This window comes from Nesoenas mayeri (assembly GCF_963082525.1).
Source record: "Nesoenas mayeri genome assembly, chromosome: 1".
In the NCBI taxonomy this organism is placed as follows: domain Eukaryota; kingdom Metazoa; phylum Chordata; class Aves; order Columbiformes; family Columbidae; genus Nesoenas; species Nesoenas mayeri.
This window is the reverse complement of record NC_137541.1, coordinates 41313543-41334787: the sequence shown is the minus strand read 5'-3', so window position 1 is coordinate 41334787 and position 21245 is coordinate 41313543. Positions and strand designations below refer to the sequence as shown.

Genomic DNA, 21245 nt, shown 5'->3' with positions numbered 1-21245 from the left:
GAGATGCTGGAAAGCAGCTCTGCAGAGAGGGTTCTGGAGGGTCAACAGCAAGTTGAACGTGAAACAACAGTGTCCCTGGCAGCCAAAGGGCCAACCGTGTCCTGGGTGCATCCAGCACAGCATGGCCAGCTGGGCAGGGAGGTGGTTGTCCTGCTCTGCTCTGCACTGGTGCAGCCTCACCTGGAGCTCTGGGTGTAGGTCTGGGCGCCACAGGATAAAAAGGATATAAAACTACTGAAGAGTGTCCAGAGGAGGGCTACAAAGTTGGTGAAGGGTTTGGAGAGGAAGCTGTATGAAGAGCGGCTGAAGTCACTTGGTTTGTTCAGCCTGGAGAAGAGGAGACCTCATCATGGCTACAGCTTCCTCACAAGTGGAGGAGGCAGGACAGGTGCTGAACTCTCCTCTTTGGTGACCAGTGACAGAACCCAAGGGAATGTCAGGAAGATGTGCCAGGGGAGGTTTAGGTTGGACATTAGGAAAAGGTTCTTCACCCAGAGGGTGCTGGAGCACTGGAACAGGCTCCCCAGGGAGGTGTCACAGCCCCAAGCCTGACAGTGTTCAAGAAGAGACCGGACAAGCCCTCTTAATGTCCAACCTAAACCTCTCCTGACACATCTTCCTGCCATTCCCTCAGGTCCAGCCCATGCCTTTGAGTCATGTTCCATCCTGCTCCAGAGGCAGCAAGAGAAAATAGGCGAACCAGCCTGATAAGCGAATCAATGCAAATGAATGACTGTGTAAACCTTAAATAGTCTTGGTGCCAGTATCCTCTATTTAGCTGAAGGGACAATGACAGGAACTTGTCTTAAGACAAGTGGGTACATGCAAACAAATGGATTTAGCTGTAGGAACATACACAGCATCGCAACAGGAAGCTCCTGCGGTGCTGAAGGGGACTCAGTGAGATGTGTATGACACGTGTGCTGTCTCCTCCAGGACTAGTACAGATTCAAGCAGATGGCAGTTTCAGTCAGCATTAAACAGCGTCTAAATGCCTGATAACCCCCCCAGTTTACTATTCTCCATCTGACATTTCACATCCCACCTTACTTGGTACAGTTGTCCTTTGTTCAGCAAACTGTAGAGGTTAGTTTCTTCTGCTGCAGTGGCTTATAAAAAGTGTAAATGCAATGTTTGTTCAATCCTGTATGGTTCTTGCAATTTTTTTTGCTTTGATCACTTTTTTCTACTCGCTGCTTAATAAATTCTTGCACCGTTGCTGCTTATGCAATTCTTTATTTATTTTTAGTAAGACCTGGAGATCTGGCTTTCACTGCAGCCTGCAAAACTGGGAAGGAGCAGAGTGCTGGGCAGGGGATTCCAGCAGCTGGAAATAGAGAAGGAGAGAGGAAGGAATGTTCATTTTACCCTTGGCTTTCCTCTTTCTCCCTGGTTTTTGTTCTGCAGGCACCTGATGGACGCTCCGTGGCCAATTAGAAGAACTCTCTCATGACTTGTCTCTCCTGGTTCTGGCTTTTAATCTCCTGTTGCTGGGGAAACCACATCTCAAACCACATCCCCAGGCGCTCAGTAGTGCTGTGCAGAGCACGGCAGGTGAGCAGTGTCCTAGGAAATGCACCGCTGTGGAGTCGGGACCAGCCAGCAACAAAGCAAGTCTGGCCACGGGTAAGGCCAGAAAGGGCCTGATGGGCAGCAGGAACTGCCGTGGCTCTACAGCCCTTCCCCAGGCTGAAACGGTCTGGTGAATGTTGGCTGTAGTAAAGTATTGGTGGTTATGCTGAGTTAGGAGCACGAAGGGTAGAAGTTGTTCCTGGGGCTGCGAACCTTTCACAGCACCAGCTGTCAGGCCACCACCAGCATCAAAGGCCTGCTCAAGCCTCTGTGTAGCCATCACTAGAGGGTAATCACAGACTCATTCTGGCTGGAAAACACCCTCAAGATCTGTGTTGGGGACTTGGCACTGAACTACTGTAACTTATTAAAGTGGTGATATCTTCCTAAGCTCAAACCAGTTTGCAAGAGAGCAATGGGAGTAAAGACTTGCTGATTTCCAACAGATGAGGGCATCTACTACTTTGATGAAGACTTGAGACTGTAATGCAGGTGTCAGCTCCAGTGTTTCACAGACGTTCTCTTCCCTGTCCCAAAATTCTGCCTCTGCTTCTAACCTTGTGCAAAGCTGTGCTGGTGGCCCATGCTGATGGGAACCGTCAGTGTGATGTGGTTTCAAGGTTTGATTGCAGGGCAACAGTAAACCATGGCAGATGCTTTGTCAGCCCCCTCTCCCCCCATTTTCCACTAAGGAGAGACCATAGGGAGGAAAAGAGAGACAGACTAGCAAGTTGGAAAAAAAAAAAAGTTTAAAATGTTTTACTAATGCTACTAATAAAATAGAGAAAATAATATAAAATATACAAAACAAGTCTTGAAATTCCAGGCAGCAGCAGAGCAGACACCCGGAAGTCCTGGGTTGGACTCTGCAGCAAACCGGAACTGGATTCAAGGATGCAGGATCTGTCACTAGGCTTCAGATTTGCCGGGACGGCAGGCAGGATCCGTCCCAGATGCCGGCTATAGTTAAAGAAGGGAAAAGGGACGGGACTCTCGTGATCTCCCACTTTTATATGAAGTATCACATGAATGGGATGGAATACTTAGTTTGGTCAGTTTTAGTCACCTGTTCAGTTCTCTCCTCCTTGTCCCTCTTGCTTACAGGATGTGCATCGTTATCAGAGACCTTGTATTCCATTGCTATGCCTACCAAAACATGTATCCAACTTCAGAAAAGTGCAGTTACTAAGAAGGACTTAACTGAAAAAAAATCACTAAAAGAAAAACTTGTCTTGTTTTTAACAAAACCAGGACACACGGGGATCAGCCTGCTCTGCCTGATGCCCACGATCAGCAGCTGCTGGGTGTCCTTGGTGGGCAGCCTGGGGAGGCTGGGTGGACATCAGCAGCACCTGCATCGCCAGCAGCGTGTCCACAATTGATCTGCTCCCACGTGGTTGTGCAGAGGGAGGTGGAGCACCAAGAGAGACACCACAGTGATGCTTCCTCCCAGGGAAATGCTTCCAGGGATGTCAGAAGCAGAAGCCTGGGCTCTCCAAGGCAAATGTACAAAATATTCTTGTGGTACAATAAGGCTGCTATTTCTACTGTCCTCACTGAGTAAGCAAATGATTCAGTCTAGGATGCTGCTGGCTCACACCAGGAAAAAATCACTCCTATGTGTCTTAGGCTTGTTTGATTCTGACCAGTATAACTGTACACTGAACTGGCTCAAACCAGACTTTTACAAGTGGTGTTCTTTTCTTGCAATACTTGACAATGCTGTGCAATATGCTCCACCCTCACCCCAAGCAGGACAAAATACCAAACCAAATCAAGCAGCCTGCCCCACCCTTTGTCTCCTGCAAGAGTTCCTCTTCTAGACTTTGGGATTCCAGCACGCTTTGCCAAACAAATTGGATGGATGTGGAAACTATACCTTGAACAAAGGAGAAATCTGCATTTATAGCTGCTTACAAAATTATTGTTTCATGGTCAAGTGAAAAGCTTCCCTTCCCACCACCCAAGCAGACAGGTTACTGCAAGTGTGATGGGTGCCTGGGTGGGAGCTTGAGCTGGTTTGGTAAACCCTCCGGTACCACCAGTAACTATGCACTATAACCAGTTACTGCTCCTGCGAACCACGCGTGCCTTTGCAGTGCTACAAATGAGAGGACGCATCTGCTTTCTCTGTGTTTATTGCATTGCACTGAAGCGAAATGGCATGTGGTTATTTGCAGTTATTAGCTGATGATTTCACCACGCCTAAGGAATACAAGGAAAAGCAATTAAACAGTTTGGGACTCGGTCGCCGCTGAAGGGGCTCTCTGGCCCTGCAACAGGACAGGATGAGGGCAGCACTGTGGAAATCCCATCCTGACCGAGCTGGCCACACTGCCCACTCAGCAGGGCAGCAAAACCTCCCTCAGATGGATGCGTTTTGAGTGGGACAGGAGCTAGTGAGCTTTGGTACTATTGTCTTCTCCTGAGTACCTGACCAGAGCAATTTGCTGAGAGTAGCGCCATGAAATCCACACACTGGAGATGCTCATCCCTGCCCAGAGGGACACAGTGGTGACCACATTCAGTGGTGACAACCCCTGCGCTTGAAAGTTGCTCCAAGAAACCTCTCCGCAGGCTGGAGAACTCCGCTGGCTCACACGGGAGGGGACTTCCCCAGGGTCTTTCTCAGATGTTGCTCTCTTCCATACACCACTCTCCCCATGGTTTTAGTTCCAACAGGAAACAACACCCTTATCTCTTAAATAATGACATCTACAAAGTCCTTGGAGATGCTTCAAAATGGTCTCCTGCTCATCTTTCATAAGGATGGAGAGGCAGAGCTGAGATAAAGAGCAACTGGTGCCTCTGTGGGCTGGTGCTGTTGGAAGAAGCAAGTCTTTCGGGAATAGCAAGCTTAAAGTCATTGCATTAAAACTTAGTCTTCAAGGATGGCGACCAGAGGAACCCACTTGGAGCACCAAAGCTGGAAAGCACATCAGGATTTGTTGGTTGGCTTTGATGTATCTGCAGGTTTTATTTAACTGTAGAAACTCAATTTGCTAAGGAAATTATTAACATTAATATCTACCTTATATAAGCCTGTTTCTTGCTCTTTTTTCTTTTTGAATTTTTTCATTCTTCCAACCGTGGCTGGAAGCCCAAAAGCAGCGAATCAGTGCTGGCAAGACATTTGAAGATCCTGGAGGCTGTGCATCCTCACCAACCCGCCTCTTTATAGACGTTGTTCAGGTGAGAGCAGATTTCATTGGTCACCTTCTCAAAGGAAGATTTGCAGTCTCCACCAAATTTCTCCTCCATCAGTTGCAAAATAATGTCACAGATAATCTAACCAGGGAGAAGGGAAGAAATAATTAGTGTGAGCTTTCTTCCACATTAGAGGCATAAGAACAATATATATATATATATATTTTAGGTGAGATTCTTAGAGGGCGGAAAGAGGGTACAAGAGCAATTTAGTAACATACAGCATGCAGAGCTGAAAATAAATTGTGGAAAATTAGGTGCATTATAGAATTAAAAAAAATGCAGTCGCTATTGGTTTTTTTAACCATTCTATATTTGGTTAATGTTGACTGCGTCCATATACAAAGCCACATGGAGACTGCTGTACAGAACTAGTTCACATGGTCCACCTACTGCAATAATCCTTTCCCTGGCAGTGGACTGTCCCAAAAGTTCAGAGGCCACAAGGAGCCCCGTGTTGGACACCTACGGAATACCCTGTTTGGGGAGTTTCTTCCTAATCTTTCCTGCTCATTAGCCATCTAGCACTCTGTAGCAATGAGGGTTTGTCTTTACAGTCACTAGGTAGATAGTACACTTCAAAATGTCAGCTGCTTTTCTGTGCAGCATTTATTATTTTGTGTGCAACTTTACCCTGAAAAGGTCTTTTCAGGCTCCTTCCAGGCACACATCCTCACTTATTCTCCCATTTATTGAAATTGGACCTGATGCTTTGGGAACCATCCTCCTGGTGCCTGAGTGACCTTTGCCAGAAGGTTCCTCGGTTTGCATTCTGTGCTGTGTAAGGCAGATAAAATAGTTATAAATGCGCTCTGCTGGTGACCTTAGGTGAACCTGGGCAAGTAATGTGATCTTGTATTTACTGTATTTGCCATTGTTGCTCAATATCAGCTCAGTTCCTGCTACTAGAGAAAAAACACACATTGTGGACTGAAGTCCAGCGTAAGCTGCTTTTCTGGGTCTTGTTATTAAAAGAGAACTGTATGGGAATCCTGCTGCACCGGAAAAACCCACTGCAACTGGTGGGCAGCTCTGCAGCTCCCACCTGAGCTGACCTGCCTGCATTGCATCTTCTGCACAGCCTTCTTTCCAATAGGTTCCAGATCTATCATTCCTACTATCTTCTACCATCAACTGTCTCACCTTCCACCATCTTATCCTCCCAACAGCTTATCCTTGGTGCCATCTCAAGGCATATCAAGGATAAGAGGGTTATTAGGGGCAGTCAGCATGGCTTTACCAAGGGTAAGTCATGCTTGACCAACCTCATAGCCTTTTATGAGAATGTAACAAGGTGGATGGATGATGGCAGAGCGGTGGATGTGCTCTACCTTGACTTCAGTAAAGCCTTTGACACAGTTTCCCACAGCATCCTCACAGCTAAGTTGAGGAGGTGTGGTCTAGACAATAGAGTAGTGAGGTGGGTTGCAAACTGGCTTAAGGAGAGAAGCCAGAGAGTGGTAGTCAATGGTGCGGAGTCTAGTTGGAGGCCACTATCTAGTGGAGTACCTCAGGGGTCAGTACTGGGGGCAGTATTATTCAATATATTCATTAATGATTTAGACGAGGGAATAGAGTGCACTGTCAGCAAGTTTGCTGATGACACCAAGCTGGGAGGAGTGGCTGACACGCCAGAAGGCTGTGCTGCCATCCAGAGAGATCTGGACAGGCTGGAGAGTTGGGTGGGAAATAACCTGATGAAATTTAACAAGGGAAAGTGTAGAGTCCTGCATCTGGGCAGGAACAACCCCAGGTTCCAGTATAGGTTGGGAAATTACATATTAGAGAGCAGTGTAGGGGAAAGGGACCTGGGGGTCCTGGTGGACAGCAGGATGACCATGAGCCAGCACTGTGCCCTTGTGGCCAGGAACACCAATGGCATCCTGGGGTGGATTAGAAGAGGGGTGGTTAGTAGATCAAGAGAGGTCCTCCTTCCCCTGTACTCCGCCCTGGTGAGACCACACCTGGAATATTGTGTCCAGTTCTGGGCCCCTCAGTTCAAGAAGGACAGGGAACTGCTGGAGAGAGTCCAGCGTAGGGCAACAAAGATGATTAAGGGAGTGGAGCATCTCCCTTATGAGGAAAGGCTGAGGGAGCTGGGGCTCTTTAATTTGGAGAAGAGGAGACTGAGGGGTGACCTTATTAGTGCTTATAAATATAGAAAGGGTAAGTGTCACAAGGATGGAGCCAGGCTCTTCTCGGTGACAAACAATGATAGGACAAGGGGTAATGGGATCAAGCTGGAACACAAGAGGTTCCACTTAAATTTGAGAAGAAACTTCTCAGTGAGGGTGACAGAGCACTGGAACAGGCTGCCCAGGGGGGTTGTGGAGTCTCCTTCTCTGGGGACATTCAAAACCCGCCTGGACATGTTCCTGTGCGACCTCACCTAGGCGTTCCTGCTCCAGCAGGAGGATTGGACTAGATGATCTTTTGAGGTCCCTTCCAATTCCAAACATACTGTGATACTGTGTGATACTGTGATCTCTACTCTTTGAAGTATATGTATATATACACATATATACTTATATATACAAAACCTGTTTTTCCTCAGTTGTTCCACTCCAAGGGGAAAACATCTTCCCATCACAATTACACCCCATTGGGAAGAGGGCTGCTGGCTCACCCTGAAGTTTTTGGGGTCAATCTTCAGCTGGGTGGCATGTTTCTTGCCGAGTGGGTTCACTATCCCAAGAAAAGCCTCGGAGTTGTCCAGGTGTTGCACCATGTCATTGATGGCGGTGAAAACCTTCTTGCCGTGGCCCCTGACCTGATCCGACTGCTTCATCTCTTCAGCCGAGTCCATGCCTTTGAAGTGCGTGAAGTAGGACTTGGTGTCTGGGTGCTCAGTAAACATCCTGTTGAGAAATGAGAGAGATCTTAATTTGCAGACCAAGGCATCCAGGCAGATATGGCTTCATGTTCCAGGCCTTGTCTTATGGATTTATGCCCTTTTTATTTCTCTTTGCTAGAAACTCTTTCCCCTGGATTCCTTGGTTCTCCTTTGCCATGCCCAGCCATGCCCAGCCCCTGTGCCCACAGCAGCCTGCAACCTCTCTCCCTTCCCTCATCCCGGGTCACTTCCCTTTGCTCTCTCAACCTTAAAACCTACCTATCCTGAATTTATTTTGCTGCATCTGAAGTAAACATTTCCTCAGCGTCAACTCTGTCAGGTGGGTATAAAAGCCACAGAGAAGTGGGAACATGCTCACACAGGTCGGGTGTGACAGCACGATATTCCCAGGGATGTTCTGGACAGCAGAAATCTCCACCGTGCTCTTGGTGGGTGTTTCCATGGAGAAACCCTACTATTGTTTTTGTTAATTAACACCTTCCTAGAGTCCTTCCCAGAGCTTTCTTAACTGCCTGTGATGGATTGTTGGGTACTGCTCATTTTGTTTATTCAAAAGTAACAAAATTCAATGCCACTCATAAAGGAATTGCCTTTACAGCCATCTTGGTCAAACTCTTAAAAAAGCAGTTTACTCCATTGGTTAAACCAGTTATTCACCTGAAATAGTAATAGCAAATTCTAGATTTAATTTCACAGAGACACAGAACAGCTGGGTTTGAATGGACCTCTGGAGGTCATCTGGTCCAACCCCCCAAATCAGGTGGATTGCCCAGGACCATGTGCTTTTTAGTATCTCCAAGGATGGAGACTCAAAAAGCTCCGTGGGCAACCTGTGCCAGTGCTCTGTCAGCCTCACAGTGCAAACATGTCTCCCCATGTCCAGAGGGAACCTCCTGTCTTTCAGTTTGTGCCCATTGCCTCCTGTCCTGCGCTGGGCACCACTGAGAAGAGCCTGGTTCTGTCTTCGCATCCTCCCTTCAGATTTTTGTATACATTTTGTATACATTCAGATCTCCCTGAACCTGTTCTGTTCCCATTCTCCTTCATACCATACTTTCTTTCCTTTAAATGATGGAGTGAAGAAATTGTTCCCATTTCTTCTTCATTTCCCACCTCTTTCCAGTTTCCTTTTACTTTTCTTTGTGTGGATTTCTCCTCTTCCCTGTTTCTTCCCTGAGGCAGAATAAACCACAGCAAACCAAAATGTGCCCAGCAAGGGCTGCATGAAAAACATCAAGACGTGTTCCTAGGTTGTAACTCCATCCATCTTGCTGTTCCTCCTTCAACCTTCTGTGGCAGCAGTGGGAATGGGCTCTTTCCTTACCTGACCAGCACAGTTGTCCCATTGTCCTCAGCATCCGCATACATCTTCTCCCAGGCACCGCGGGCACTTTGCACCTCGGCTTCAGAGAACGACATGGTGGAGGAGACTTTGGCAACGAAGGGTGCAATGGGAGGGAGAAGGACAAGGAGGACCCGGCGAGAGGGTTCTGCTCCAGTTCTCTCCTCAGGGCTCCCTAAATACTGTCCTGGGGATTTAAGAGATCTTGAAAGGAGTCTTTGTCTCCCTTCCCCTCAGTCACATTTCTACAGGCTTTAGGGCTGCCTAATCACTTTTAATCAGGAAAGAAACCAACCACATGAGGAGGGAGGACTAGCACTCTCGCTGTGGCGTCAGGTACCGGAGCAAAGATCTCGCTGTCTGAGGAGAAAAGAGAAAAAAAGGCAGTTTTCAGTGAGGAAGAAAAAGATCGGCTCTCCTCCTCCCTCACTGTTGCCAAGGCTAGTGCTCGGTGCCTCTTTCCCAAGGGCGATCCTTGCCCAAGGGCTGATTTTCCTGGTTTGTTCCCGAGAGCTCTGCTGTGCTGCAGGCACCGTGGTGCCCGCCATCCCCTCTTCCCAGCACTTCGTGCTTCTTCAGATCCCGTTTTCAGCTCTGGCAACTCTCTCCAGTCCTGCCTTGATGCCACGCTCACTGCTTTCCTTGCAGCCCTCTGGTTTAGGAGAGGCTCTCCCCAGGCTGCTCCCAGCCTCAGTGCCAGGCGGATGGGAGGCATCAACAGCCCTGAACGACACTGTTGTGGGGACAGTGACAACAGCATGGGCACAGCATCTGTGGCCACTTTGCCCTGGCAAGCTACATCATTTTAACTCAGGAGATAAAGGGGTGCAGGACACCCAGGTTGGAAGCACAGACATTTTGCTACCCTAATCCTCCTGGCTTGCAGCCAGGATCTCTGTCCTACCCCTAAGCCCTACCTGCCTGGGCGAGAGGAGGAGATAAGGGGCAGCAGAAGGGCCAGTGTGGAGCTGCAGATGGTGCATATGGGCCTGTTATTGTCACAGTCACTTGGAACTGGAGGCAAAAAAAAATCTTGGATTATCCACACAGCATCTGGGCTTAACCTCTGTCAGGAATGTTCTGGTTAAGTCCAGGGCATGCAGACAAAATAGGGGTTAAGGGGCTTGAGGAACTGCTGCTGGACGCTGAGCGCAGACAAAACCTCGTATTGTTTGGGGTGGTTTAGAGGAGGAAAGGAACAGGCACAAGGGTGAAACGTGCGGCACAGGGAGCAAAAACAGCCTGATGCCCCAGGCAGAAGGAAAAGGGTGGCTGCAACCTCACAGAGACTGATCTGTCGCAGTCCCCGTGTGTCTCACCACTGGTGACAGATGCCTCAAATGACTTACCCAAAACTATCCCCCCCCCGACTTCCCTTCCTATCCCTTTCCACCACAGCAAAGAAAGACCAGTCTGATCCCATGATGCACAGCTTCCTGCTTTCTCATCCCAAAATCCTCAGAAAAATGCCCCAGATTTCAGGAGAGCCCAGGGGAGGGCAGACAGGCTATGCTGCCAGGACCGCTGACTCTTTGAAGGCAAACAGATATTGCCTGAGAGCAGAATGGGTGGTTGCCATGGGTGGCTTGGGAGGGAGTGAGCTCCTGAAAAAAAAAGCAGCACCAGTTTTAGCCACAGGGAAAGGGCCTCCAGCAGGTCCGGAGCATGGAGGTAGAGCTGGTTTTTCATCAGGATGTGAATCTGCACAACTACTCACAACTTCTCCTCCTTTCTGTAGGTGTCAAGTTCTCCTCATGGATCCTGGTGCCCCCTGACTTGCTGCGGACACTTCTCCTTGAGAGAAGCTGGAGCATAGTGGTGAGCCTGGCACTCCCACCTGAGCTATGGTAGCAATGCACATTGCTCAAGGATGCAACTTCTCTGTTAGCTTTCTTAGCCCTTTATTCTTCACCTCCCTTTTTTGTCCGTCTCGTTTGTTGTCTCGTTCAGGTTTTTTGTTTGTTTGTGTTTGTTCATTCGCTCGTTTGCAGCAGTTCACAAGCAAACCTCAGATTCACTTCTCCTCTGATCTTCTCAAACTCATCTGGGACATTGTACTACAAAGGCGATCGTTGACTTGATATATTGTCAGCCATCCTGTCATGAACCAAAAAAATACCCATTTTGACTTGGGAAATTTCAATCAAATTAATTTATTGCCAAGTGACAAATCAACCAACATTTAGACACCTGTCTTCCTCCTGATCCTGGTCCCCCACCTCAGTGCCATGTTACCCCCAGGCCCTTTGGTGAGACAAGGGGCATCGCAGGAGCTGCAGGTTGGTGCAGGTGGGTCCCTTTGCTCTTGCTGCTCCTCGTGTCCCACTCAATTGCTTCAGCGTGGGTTCTTCCCCCAGCCACTGTCCCTTTGGGTGCTGTACCAGCCCTGGCCTTTTCTCTCCTTTTTCAGCATTCACTGCCCTTCCTTAAATATGTTTCTTCAGGGGCACTGTAAACTCATCTCGTTTGTCCAGTTTTGGGGTGCAGTGGGTCTGTTTTGTCTGGTGCTGAGGCAGCTCTGTGCATCACTGGGCACTGACCTCCTCCTGCACAGACAAAATGAACAACGATGCCATCAAGCATGTCACCAGGCTCTCTGTGACATGCTTTTCAATTCTTTCCTTTCAGCTTCAGGTGTTACTTTTACTGTTTTGGAAAATTACCTTTTATTTTCCTCCTGCACTATTAGCCAAGTCCTTGTAAAAGGCACACAGAAACACCTTACAAAGTTTTGACATCTCCGATAGGGTTGTATGCATCTATATAACACCTCAGAGGTCTCTAGAGATTGAAACAAAAAAGTTCCAGAAGCTTTTTTCTCTTTTTTTTTTTGGGCCTTGAAATGGTATGGTTATGAGAAATTTTCAGTTTAATTGTAAAGTCATCACATTGTTGCCAACACTCACTCTCTCGCCCTCTCCCAGGGTTTGTTTTGTTTAATATGCTGAAGGAAGTGAATGTTCCTAAGTGCAATTTCTGATGAATGGGAAGAAATATTTTCTAAAGCGGGGGTGCATGTCGCGGTTGAGACGGACAAACGACATGGACCAAATTCTTTCAATATGAAAGTAATAGGATGCCATTTATTGCTACAAGTGCATTTTTATACAATTCTACCAGTTCATGTGTCTTTTTACTATTGGTTACAAGTTACAGCACTAACATCTCATTGGTTAATTTTTCTATCATCCATGTTATTCTTCTATCCCCTTCTCTCTCACGGGTACAACTCCATACCTCCGGATACTCCTTTACTCCCATCCTTCTCAAGGGTAAATCTTAATATCTCAAGGCTGATCTCTACTCTCATATTTTCTGTCAAGGATTCCACAGACCCGCTGCAGTTTCCCACAGGTGCGGGGCAGCACTGCAGAGACAGCCTGGACCCCACATGGGGAGCTCCTCAGCAGGCAGGGTCAGGCTGGGGGGCAGAGGGTGCTGGGAGATCCCAGGCAGGGGGCACAGCCCTGGGATTTTGGGTTGTGCATGGCGGCCAAGCTTTTCCTGGAGTTGTCCCCGCCCGGGGAAGCAGAGGACGTGTCTCCTGCTGCAGTGTGGGGAAACAGCGGCGGTTCTGTGAAATGGGGTTTGCTGCCTTCCAGCTTCCAAGAAACCAGGTGCTTTAGGCAGAAAGCAGCCAGCAAGCTGTGGCGGAGAAACAGGTGCCATCTTCTGCCCGCCCAGTCATTTAGGACCTGGCAGCGCTGCCTGCCTGCCCAGCCTGCTGCTGCCCCGGGCACCGGCAATGCAAAGCTGGCCCTGTTTCCCTTCGGAAAGTCCGTGATCTGTTAAGTTTGATGTTTAATATAAATAAATCATCCTATTTATTATGCAACAGGGGTTCATGCCCAGCTCAGCAGACGTGCCTATTGTAGAGAATGGCTGGAAAGGGCTCAGCAGGTATAAATCTTATTTCCCCATTATCCTCTGTCCTGTCAGACTGAGGTTAGAGCCCCCCATAGCAAGTATCCCAGGTTTCCCCAACACTTAGCTTGAGATGCCGACACTCAGTGCTGCTTTTACAAACAACAAAGCACCTGCATGTGCTCCATGCTCCATATCTGAAATTATCAACATTTCCAGCTCATCAGAACAAGCCAAATTAGGAGCTGCAATCACGATGGTTGGTGTCAATGTCTGAGCATCAAAGGTCAGGCAGCACACGGATGGGAAAGACCTGGAGCAGATGCACACAGCTTTCCCAGCTGCAATCAGAGAGGGGCAGTGACCGGGGATGGAGCCGTGTTGCACTTTGCACTGGTGAAAGTCCCAAGTCCAAAGGGTAAGAAAAAAGCTGAAATACTCAGTTTCTTGGAACCTAGCCACCCAGAATGGTCCTCATATAGTTTACAGAGAAATGCCACCTGGCACGATAGAAATGTAGACAGGTTTCTGTTGTGAATATTTTTATTGTGCGCATACGATTTTATATGTGAAAACAAAGGTGATGTGTTCAGAATAGTTCAGTTTTATTCATCACAGGGCATAGTATAAATACAGGTTAATCTTCTGCATGTTGCTTTAATAATTAACGGCATTAAGTACATGGCTAGCAGTGATTCTAACACAGTCATTACAGCTAATAACATTGCCAGTGCTGAGTTTTCATGTAGTATATCCAGCCAACCAAGTATTTGCATTGGGACAGGCCAGTGTTCAGCAGGAAAACTCTACACCCTCAGTGAAAGGAAAAATAAAAAAAACAGAACCAAAACGAAAACCAAACAAAAAAACCTCCAACAAGTGAGGCAAAGCTAATCACCATCTCACCACCAGACTGGTGTCCAGCCTGTCTTCAAGCAATAGCTACTCTGGATACCACCCCCACCTTCCAGTTTTATTGCTGATCACAACTTTACAGGGTATGGAACATCCCCTTGGACATTTGGGGTCTGCTGTGTCCTCTCCCAGCCCCTCAGCTCCCCCCACGAGCCTCCTCGCTGCAGGGGCAGAGTGAGAATCAGAGGCGGCTTTGTCACTGTGCGAACCCTGTTCATCTATTGCTGAAACATCAGTGTGCTGTCAACGCCGTGCTGGTGATAAATCACACGGCAGCATAAGGGTGGCTGTGAAGAGCGTTAACTGCACCCCAGGCAGACCCAGGACACTGCTGGACACTGCAGGAGGCAAAGAAAGGAGGTTTTACGGACATGGAAAATATCGAGCCCAAGTCAGAGATGTAGAGAGCAGCCACAGCTGGACAGAGGGGCTCAGGCAGCACTATTCACATCTGCGATGTTACAGTCTAGCATTCAGATCTGCCCCTCTGATGAGATCAGACTGCCCAATGTTTTAATGGAAAAAATACTCCCACAGGCTTTGGGTACAAGCTACTGGACTACATTGAGTTACTGCTTCACAGCGTATCTTGACTGGGACAAAAGCTCTTCAGTTACACATAATCTGCTTAAGCGATGTTCTGAAGAAACCACAAATCCATTGAATGTCACCCCTGGCAGAGTTAAACCTGGGCTCCAGGTAAGGAGACCTGATAACAGAGGAAGAGAGGATGTAGCTGAAAGAAGACATCAGGCTAAAATAAATAGTTATGAGGTGGTATATATGGAATTTAGGCACCAATCCAGAAGCTTTGCATCAAACACAGGTAGAGTACAGATTATATTGGTGGTATGGACTGTTGTGTTCAGAGATGCAGCAGGGCTAAGCTGCAAGAGCAAGCAATAAAGCATCAGATAAACCTGCTGTCAGATACAACAGGAAGGAGATGTTGGACTGAAAGGGTAGTTGGTGAGGAATGGAAGGAACCAGAGAATCAGACTAGCAAACTGTTACCTATGTGAACAGAAGGCTGGATGATGGACTTTATGGTCCATTTACTTTCTTCACTCTCATAATTATTGCTTCCCACTAAAGCCATGCTCTCCCTTGGGTTGCTGTCCCTGCTGCTCAGTGTACTGGGCATTTACACAGATAAAAAATCTATCATCACTGTCTGACTTTCGTTGGAAGTAACATCAGTACATGTGGCTTTAAATTCAGTGAGCCCAAATTTAATATCCAGCTTCAGTTTGCGTTTCCTCCCCAGCGTTGTGTCTGGCATTGGCACTGTAGAGGAGCCAAGACGTTCTGTCTCTTCCTTATCTACATACAGAGCATCCTGCTTTTCTGTACCATGGAAAGAAAAGTGTGCACTGCTCTGATGCTGGGGGGATCTGAAGGAAAAGACAAAAATTATGTGCCTTAAAGGACAAGACTGAGGCAAGGCCATTATTAGCATCAGTTGTGATGATAAGGCCCTGCAGATGCTGAAGAATGGGCTTCAGTATGGAAACAGCTCAATTGAATAGTGTATTTCCCAGGTATTGAAGACATATAGTGGCCCTATAATTTACACTAATGCAGATGTGGTTTCAGTACATACTTTCGACACTATGCCTTTTGTTCCACTGTTTTTGCTGCTGTAACCAGCTGCTGTCTTTGTGCTGCAGAAACTGTTTGAAACCTGTGAGAAAGATATACAGCAGAGGACAGCTAAAATATTTGAAGTTATTGGCATTCCATCTTCGAATGATGCTATGACCAACAGCAAACAGGTATTTCATGTTTCTGCATAACTGGACCATCTGCCTCTGACATTCATTTAGAACTTAGTTTCTGCTAAGGACACTGCTCAAAATGTATTGGCAATGACAGTGGGGATAACTTAAGAGCTGAGGGGGTGGAGGTGTGGAAAGAAAAAGCTCCAGCAACCCTTCTGTGTCCTATGATACACAGACACAGACTGGCTGAAGTGCATGTATGAGTGCAGAAAGCATTTTCCAGCCCTGTGTTGCTCTTATGGTACCTTCCTCCAAAGATTGAAATTAGTGACTTCTCCATTGCTGATTGACACCATCTGAGAAAGAAAAGTTCCCAGTGCTCAGGGACTGCATTGCTGGCCACACGACGTGCTGACAGTCTGCTTCATGCTGTGCTTGGTTTATAGGGGCTGATGCAAGCAATAAGGAGTGTCTTCAGGTATTCCTATTACAAAAACGACTCTGAGTTTTACAGCGAAATTATCATGGTGAGTAGAGATATAGCCCAGGAACAGAGTTGGTGGTTCAATTTTCTGGTATGTCTGTGCAGCTCGGTGTTTAAAAGAAATGGGAAGTCTCCCTTCTGCTTAGGGTTCTTTTCAACTTGTGGTGGGAGTCTTCCATCCCGAATATTGTCACAGGCATGCACAGAGGTACATGTAACTTTGTAAGGGAGACACTGAGTTCCACCAGAAGCAGTGGGGAGCAGCAGGACAGGCAGGGCCACAACCACACCAGCAAGGGCACTGTCCTGCCCAACCCAAGCATGGTGCAAAGAGCAGGGCCAGTGATGGTGATCAGGATCAGCCATAGATCAGTGACCACCAGACAAACCCACAGTGACCAGGCAGGTCCAGACCAAGCTGGGAAGTTGGTCTGTGGGTCGGGGTCAACAAGGCTGGGCACAGGCACCCCTCCATCACCTGCCACCACTGAGCTTGAATCGGCTCCTGGACCAAGTGGTGGAGGGTCTGTGGGTGGAGATGAGTCTTCTCGTAAGTTTTTCTCACCCCACCCTTTCTGACAGCTTAGCCGTTTCCGCAGCAGTTGAATCCAAGGTTACGTGGCCACGCTGTATCAGAGCTGAACCTGAACACAAGCAGACAAACTGTTGGGAAGGCCAGGGAAAGCTCGCAGAGACTGTTGGTGTGCACAGCGCTCTGACACTTGCTAGCCAAACAGGCTATAATCTAGTGAGGGTGTTTTTTCTAGGAAATATATATCCATGTCATACAGATCATATATGAAGCCTCCTAAGAGCAGCTTCTTCCTTTTGCAGCTTGCTGGGCCTTTCCAAAAGCTCAGCCTTATCAAGCTTTTTGCAGATTTCTCTATGAGGAAACAGAGACAGTTGCTGGATGCTGGAACAGTCCAGAAGCCCATACTTAGAAAACGAAAGAACCTTTGAAGTGATCCTGGGACCTCTGCCTGTCCCAATCAAACAATACCATTAGCTTTGACAGATTAAACTCTTCAGTGCTTAGTTAAGGTGGAGGAGCTACACAGAGCAAGAGCAGGGAGGCAATGTAACATCATATCAACGTAATATTACAAAGCTTTGAAAACTATTCTCACTTCATTTTCAGCAATCTGGCGTTGATATAGAAACTACCATCCAAAAACAGTTCGCACTGCAGTGCTGCAAAACTTACTGTTTGCTGCTTCTTCAGGAACCACCAGTCAAAGCTGTGTGGAAGATCGAGGAAAGTTCATGGCAAGATTTAGAGCACGTGGACAAGACAGATAGGGAGCTTTGGAGAAAACCAGTATGTCTCTGGCCCATAATGAAATGTGGGAAACAAGTCATTGTGAAAGGTGTAGTCTGGGAGAGTCAAGAGTCAATCTGCTAATTTATATGACCACAAAAAGATGAAACAGCTGCTGCACACCGTGCTGCTCCTCTGTCTCCCGTGAACTGCCTGCTTTTCAGAGCTAGTAAGTTAGATGCTCCTGGTTTGGGACACACGGGCTAAATCCTTATTTACAAACACGTATTAAAAATTGAAGACGTTTGCCTCAGCAGCATGCATAAATTGTATGTAACGTTTCTTCCTCGCTGTCTTTAAACGGCATTTGTACGGAAAAAGAATCTGTGTTTCCAGCCTGCCTTACCTGCTCTTCACAAATGCTTATTCATGACACCGTCAGGTAACAGTGGGGATTTCAGCCACTCTGTGGAGGCACCTGCCTCCTCGCCACCAGCATGTGGTGGACCTAATGCTTTGCAGGATCCCCAACCGCAGTGGTATCACCACTCCCCTGCCTCTACAGCAGGTACCCAGACTGTGGGCCTGTGCTTCCTGCTAATGATTAAAGCAGCAAGGATGAAGGTGGCCTCTTGGGAAACAGGTATCCTTCTTGGCTAAAAATGTACTTAGCTGAGAAAGAGACCAAGGCACTTAAATACAAGGCTTGCAAAGGCTACAATGGACTCTCAGAAGATTGGTGTGCATAGGTGTGTGTACACACACACAGGGTGCCAAAAGGCTACTTGTGTTCACACAAACACCACCTGTCTGTTAGTACTCAGCTGCTTTCCCACATCTATACAATTTACCACTCCTCAGCCTTTCAGCCACATACCTGCCACAGCTCTTTGACTGATCAGAGTGCTCTAAAAGTTGGATTTCACAGTGTAAGGGGCATGCAGAGAGGCAAATGTGTCTTTATGTGCTTGTGGGACAAAATATTCAGTGAGCATTTTGAGATTGGCCAAATAAAAAAGACTGGAAATCCTGCTGTGTGCCTTTCCTCCCGTTCTGCTTTCTAGTCCAGCAGTTTCCTTGGCTGCACGAATTCCCTGGCATTTTCTTGAGGGCCCCGAGAAAGAAAGACAATTTTCTGTGCAGCTCTCTGCAAGCAAATTGCTCTGTTTCTCTCAGGAATCCACTATTCTGTGAGCATGTTACAGGTCACTGACAACATGAGCTGGGATCCAGCAAGAAAATCGGCTTTTAGAAAGCCAGCGTATTCTGAGAAAATGATTGCAAAAGACCCTTACTGGAAATATTATGGAATAGAGCAGGTGAGTTACAATTACATATGCACCATATTTCTTACAACTTTCACAAAAAGAAAGAACTACAATAGTTGATTTTTCATACTTCATAAGGTGTTGCGGACGAAGGTGGACAGTGCATTAACACTTCATCTTGTACAGGCTTTAGAAGGTAAATGACAGGGAATTTGTCCAGTACCAGCAAGTAGGACTCAGTGACTCTGAGCCAAATGCCATGTGATAATATAGGTGTAGTAGTACATATATAGCAAGCTGCCATGCTCTATTTGTTACTTGCTTAGGAATTTTGTTCCGCTAATTTTCAAGACCCTGTGGCTCCTTGAGTCATCCTGATTTTGTTCTGTGGATCAGTTTTATCTCCGAAGCTCATCAGCTTCTCATGTATTGTTCTTTCCTTTGATTTTTCTTTCTTTAACTTTTTTTTTTTCCTCCTTAGCTTTAGGCTAGAACACTCAAGTTATAAAGCTTTATATTTCAAAGGCTGATTTTAAAACCTTCTGAAGGCTACACTAACACATTCAAGTTACAAAGCTTTCTGTTTCAAAGGTCTTTAAAGGCCTTCAGAAGGCTACAAGCACTGCTGCATCCTTCCTAGCAGGCTTCACACACACTCCCTAGTCTCTGAACAGCAGGACAAGGCTTTTTGCTCTGTCTGTACAGCAGCCAGCAGAATCCAGCAGACTTGGGCTCTGAGGTACTGCTGAAATCTCTTTTCACTGTTACACCTCATCTCAAAGGAGCAACAATTTCCCCTTCCTTGCAAAAGGTGCCATTTGGCCTAGAGTGCAGCAGCCCTGACATGGCAAATCCTGCACAGCTACAGGATTTTTAACCTCTCACAACAGACCAAGTACGTCACCCATAGGCAACAAAGGTCCACAGATTGCCACAAAATGTCCTGGTGCATGAAATTTCCCTCTTGCCAGACTCTCACATCTCCTGCTGCAAACAGGAACATCCAGCCAACACAACCTCTTTTCCCAGTTCTCGATGTTTTGAGGGTGAGATTTCACCTGGGCTGAACATCCAGTGCATCAGTGTGGTGAGTTAGGTCACACATCTGGTGTGGGTTGCGTTCCTTAAACCAGTCCTACCAGCAAAGCGAGATGAGGGTTTTGAGTCTCAAATGTCCCCGGCTAAGTCTACTTAGGAGTGGTTGCACTTTGGAGCAACCAACAAAACACCATTGTTTTAGGAAGGTCGCAGGGGGCAGGGATAATAGTGGCGGCTGCTGCTGTGCTGTCCTGAGGTAGCCCGAGGCCTCCAAATAAGAATGTCCCTGAAGAACAGGTTGAGTCACACCGATACATCCTGACTTCCTCTGTGTTGTACAGGATGCCATCATGAAATAACCCAGAGTTGTCTTCCCTTCCTTCTTTGGCTCTACACCATCATTAAGAGACTTGGAGAAATGCTACTGCTGAAATGTTTTTCTCCCACAGCTTTTCCCACCCTATATCTCTTGATCAGTGCCATCAGTTGTGCCCTTAGGGTCTTGGATTTTTTTTTTTTTATGGTGTAAAATGTCAATATGAGGATAACGAAACCTACAGGTCCTGCAAGACAGATGTCCTCCCTTAGTTATCCCAGAGCAAATACTTCACAGACACAGCAGAAGCTCCAATCCCACCACTATGATACCTGTATTTCTAATTATTAGACTTTATTTTAAGGAATTATGGAAGTCATAGTTCAGGAAAATATTAAGGCAGCAACCTTTAAAGATAAACAAACCCTGTAAACACATAATCTTTGTATAAGCAGACCTTATAGCCATAGAAGCTTTGTACTCGGTAATCATACCCTACTCTTAAAATTAACATAGATTTACAACATATTCTTTTAAAACAGGTAACTGGGAAGTAACTGAGAAACATGCGAATGTTGCTTAGCATTGCTTAAATGGATGGCTTGTGTTAGAATAGGTGTGAAATACATTAATCAGTGTAAATAATTGTAATGAATATGTAATTATTCTGTCAATATAACCCATGTATAACCAACTGGTCGGTTGATGACCTATGGAGGAACACCCCCAGCCTGGCCCCATCACTGAATAAAGAAATGCCTTTTTTAAAACCCAAAAGCGTGGTTTTAAGAGTTTATTAGCATGCTGATTTTACATATTACTGTGCCTTCCCCTCAGAGGGAGAAAACCTGACCCCGAACACAGGCACCACCACAGCTGGGCAGCAGCTCTGTATTTTCCCAAATCTTGCAACAACACATAATTAATACCTGGATTATATCACTAACTTCTCTTTAGAAGGTTTTTCACTTTTGAAAGTGATGACCAGACTCTGGTTAAAATGCACAGAGATACATGCTCACATGCTCATTTTCCAGAGGGAAATGCTAGGGAAGGCAAATAGCAGCTATTTCACCAGCTATTTTCCTTAGAAATTCGATATCCCTCGTGACAGACTCCTGTGAGAATTAAGATCACTCAAATACCAACATGGGTAATTTTGAAGGAAGGACTGGGCAACTGACCTGAGAAGCAATGCTGAGATCTTCCATAGCTGGAGCTGAGATGTTTCAAGCAGTTTAGTTTTCTACAAGGGCTTGTCTCAAGTTACTGAAACCAAATTCTCACAACACAGGAAAACAGACTGGGAGACTGTTCACCCATGAGCTTTTGCTCATGGATTGACATTTCTTTTCTTGTCCTCTTTAGCTCCGCACCCAAAGGCACACAAACCAAAGGACCAA

The 21245-nt window shown here is 46.7% G+C and overlaps 1 protein-coding gene across 1 annotated transcript; it reads right to left on the bottom strand.

Moving 5' to 3' along the window:
- Nucleotides 1-4731: 4731 nt before the first annotated feature.
- LOC308049902 (cytoglobin-1-like) lies at nt 4732-9052 on the bottom strand (the record flags this gene model as incomplete). The annotated part of the gene is made up of 3 exons (XM_080359772.1): nt 4732-4860; nt 7406-7637; nt 8958-9052. The coding sequence occupies 3 exons, from the start codon at nt 9050-9052 to the stop codon at nt 4732-4734; spliced, it is 456 nt and encodes a 151-aa protein (XP_080215898.1).
- Between the last annotated feature and the right edge of the window lie 12193 nt (nt 9053-21245).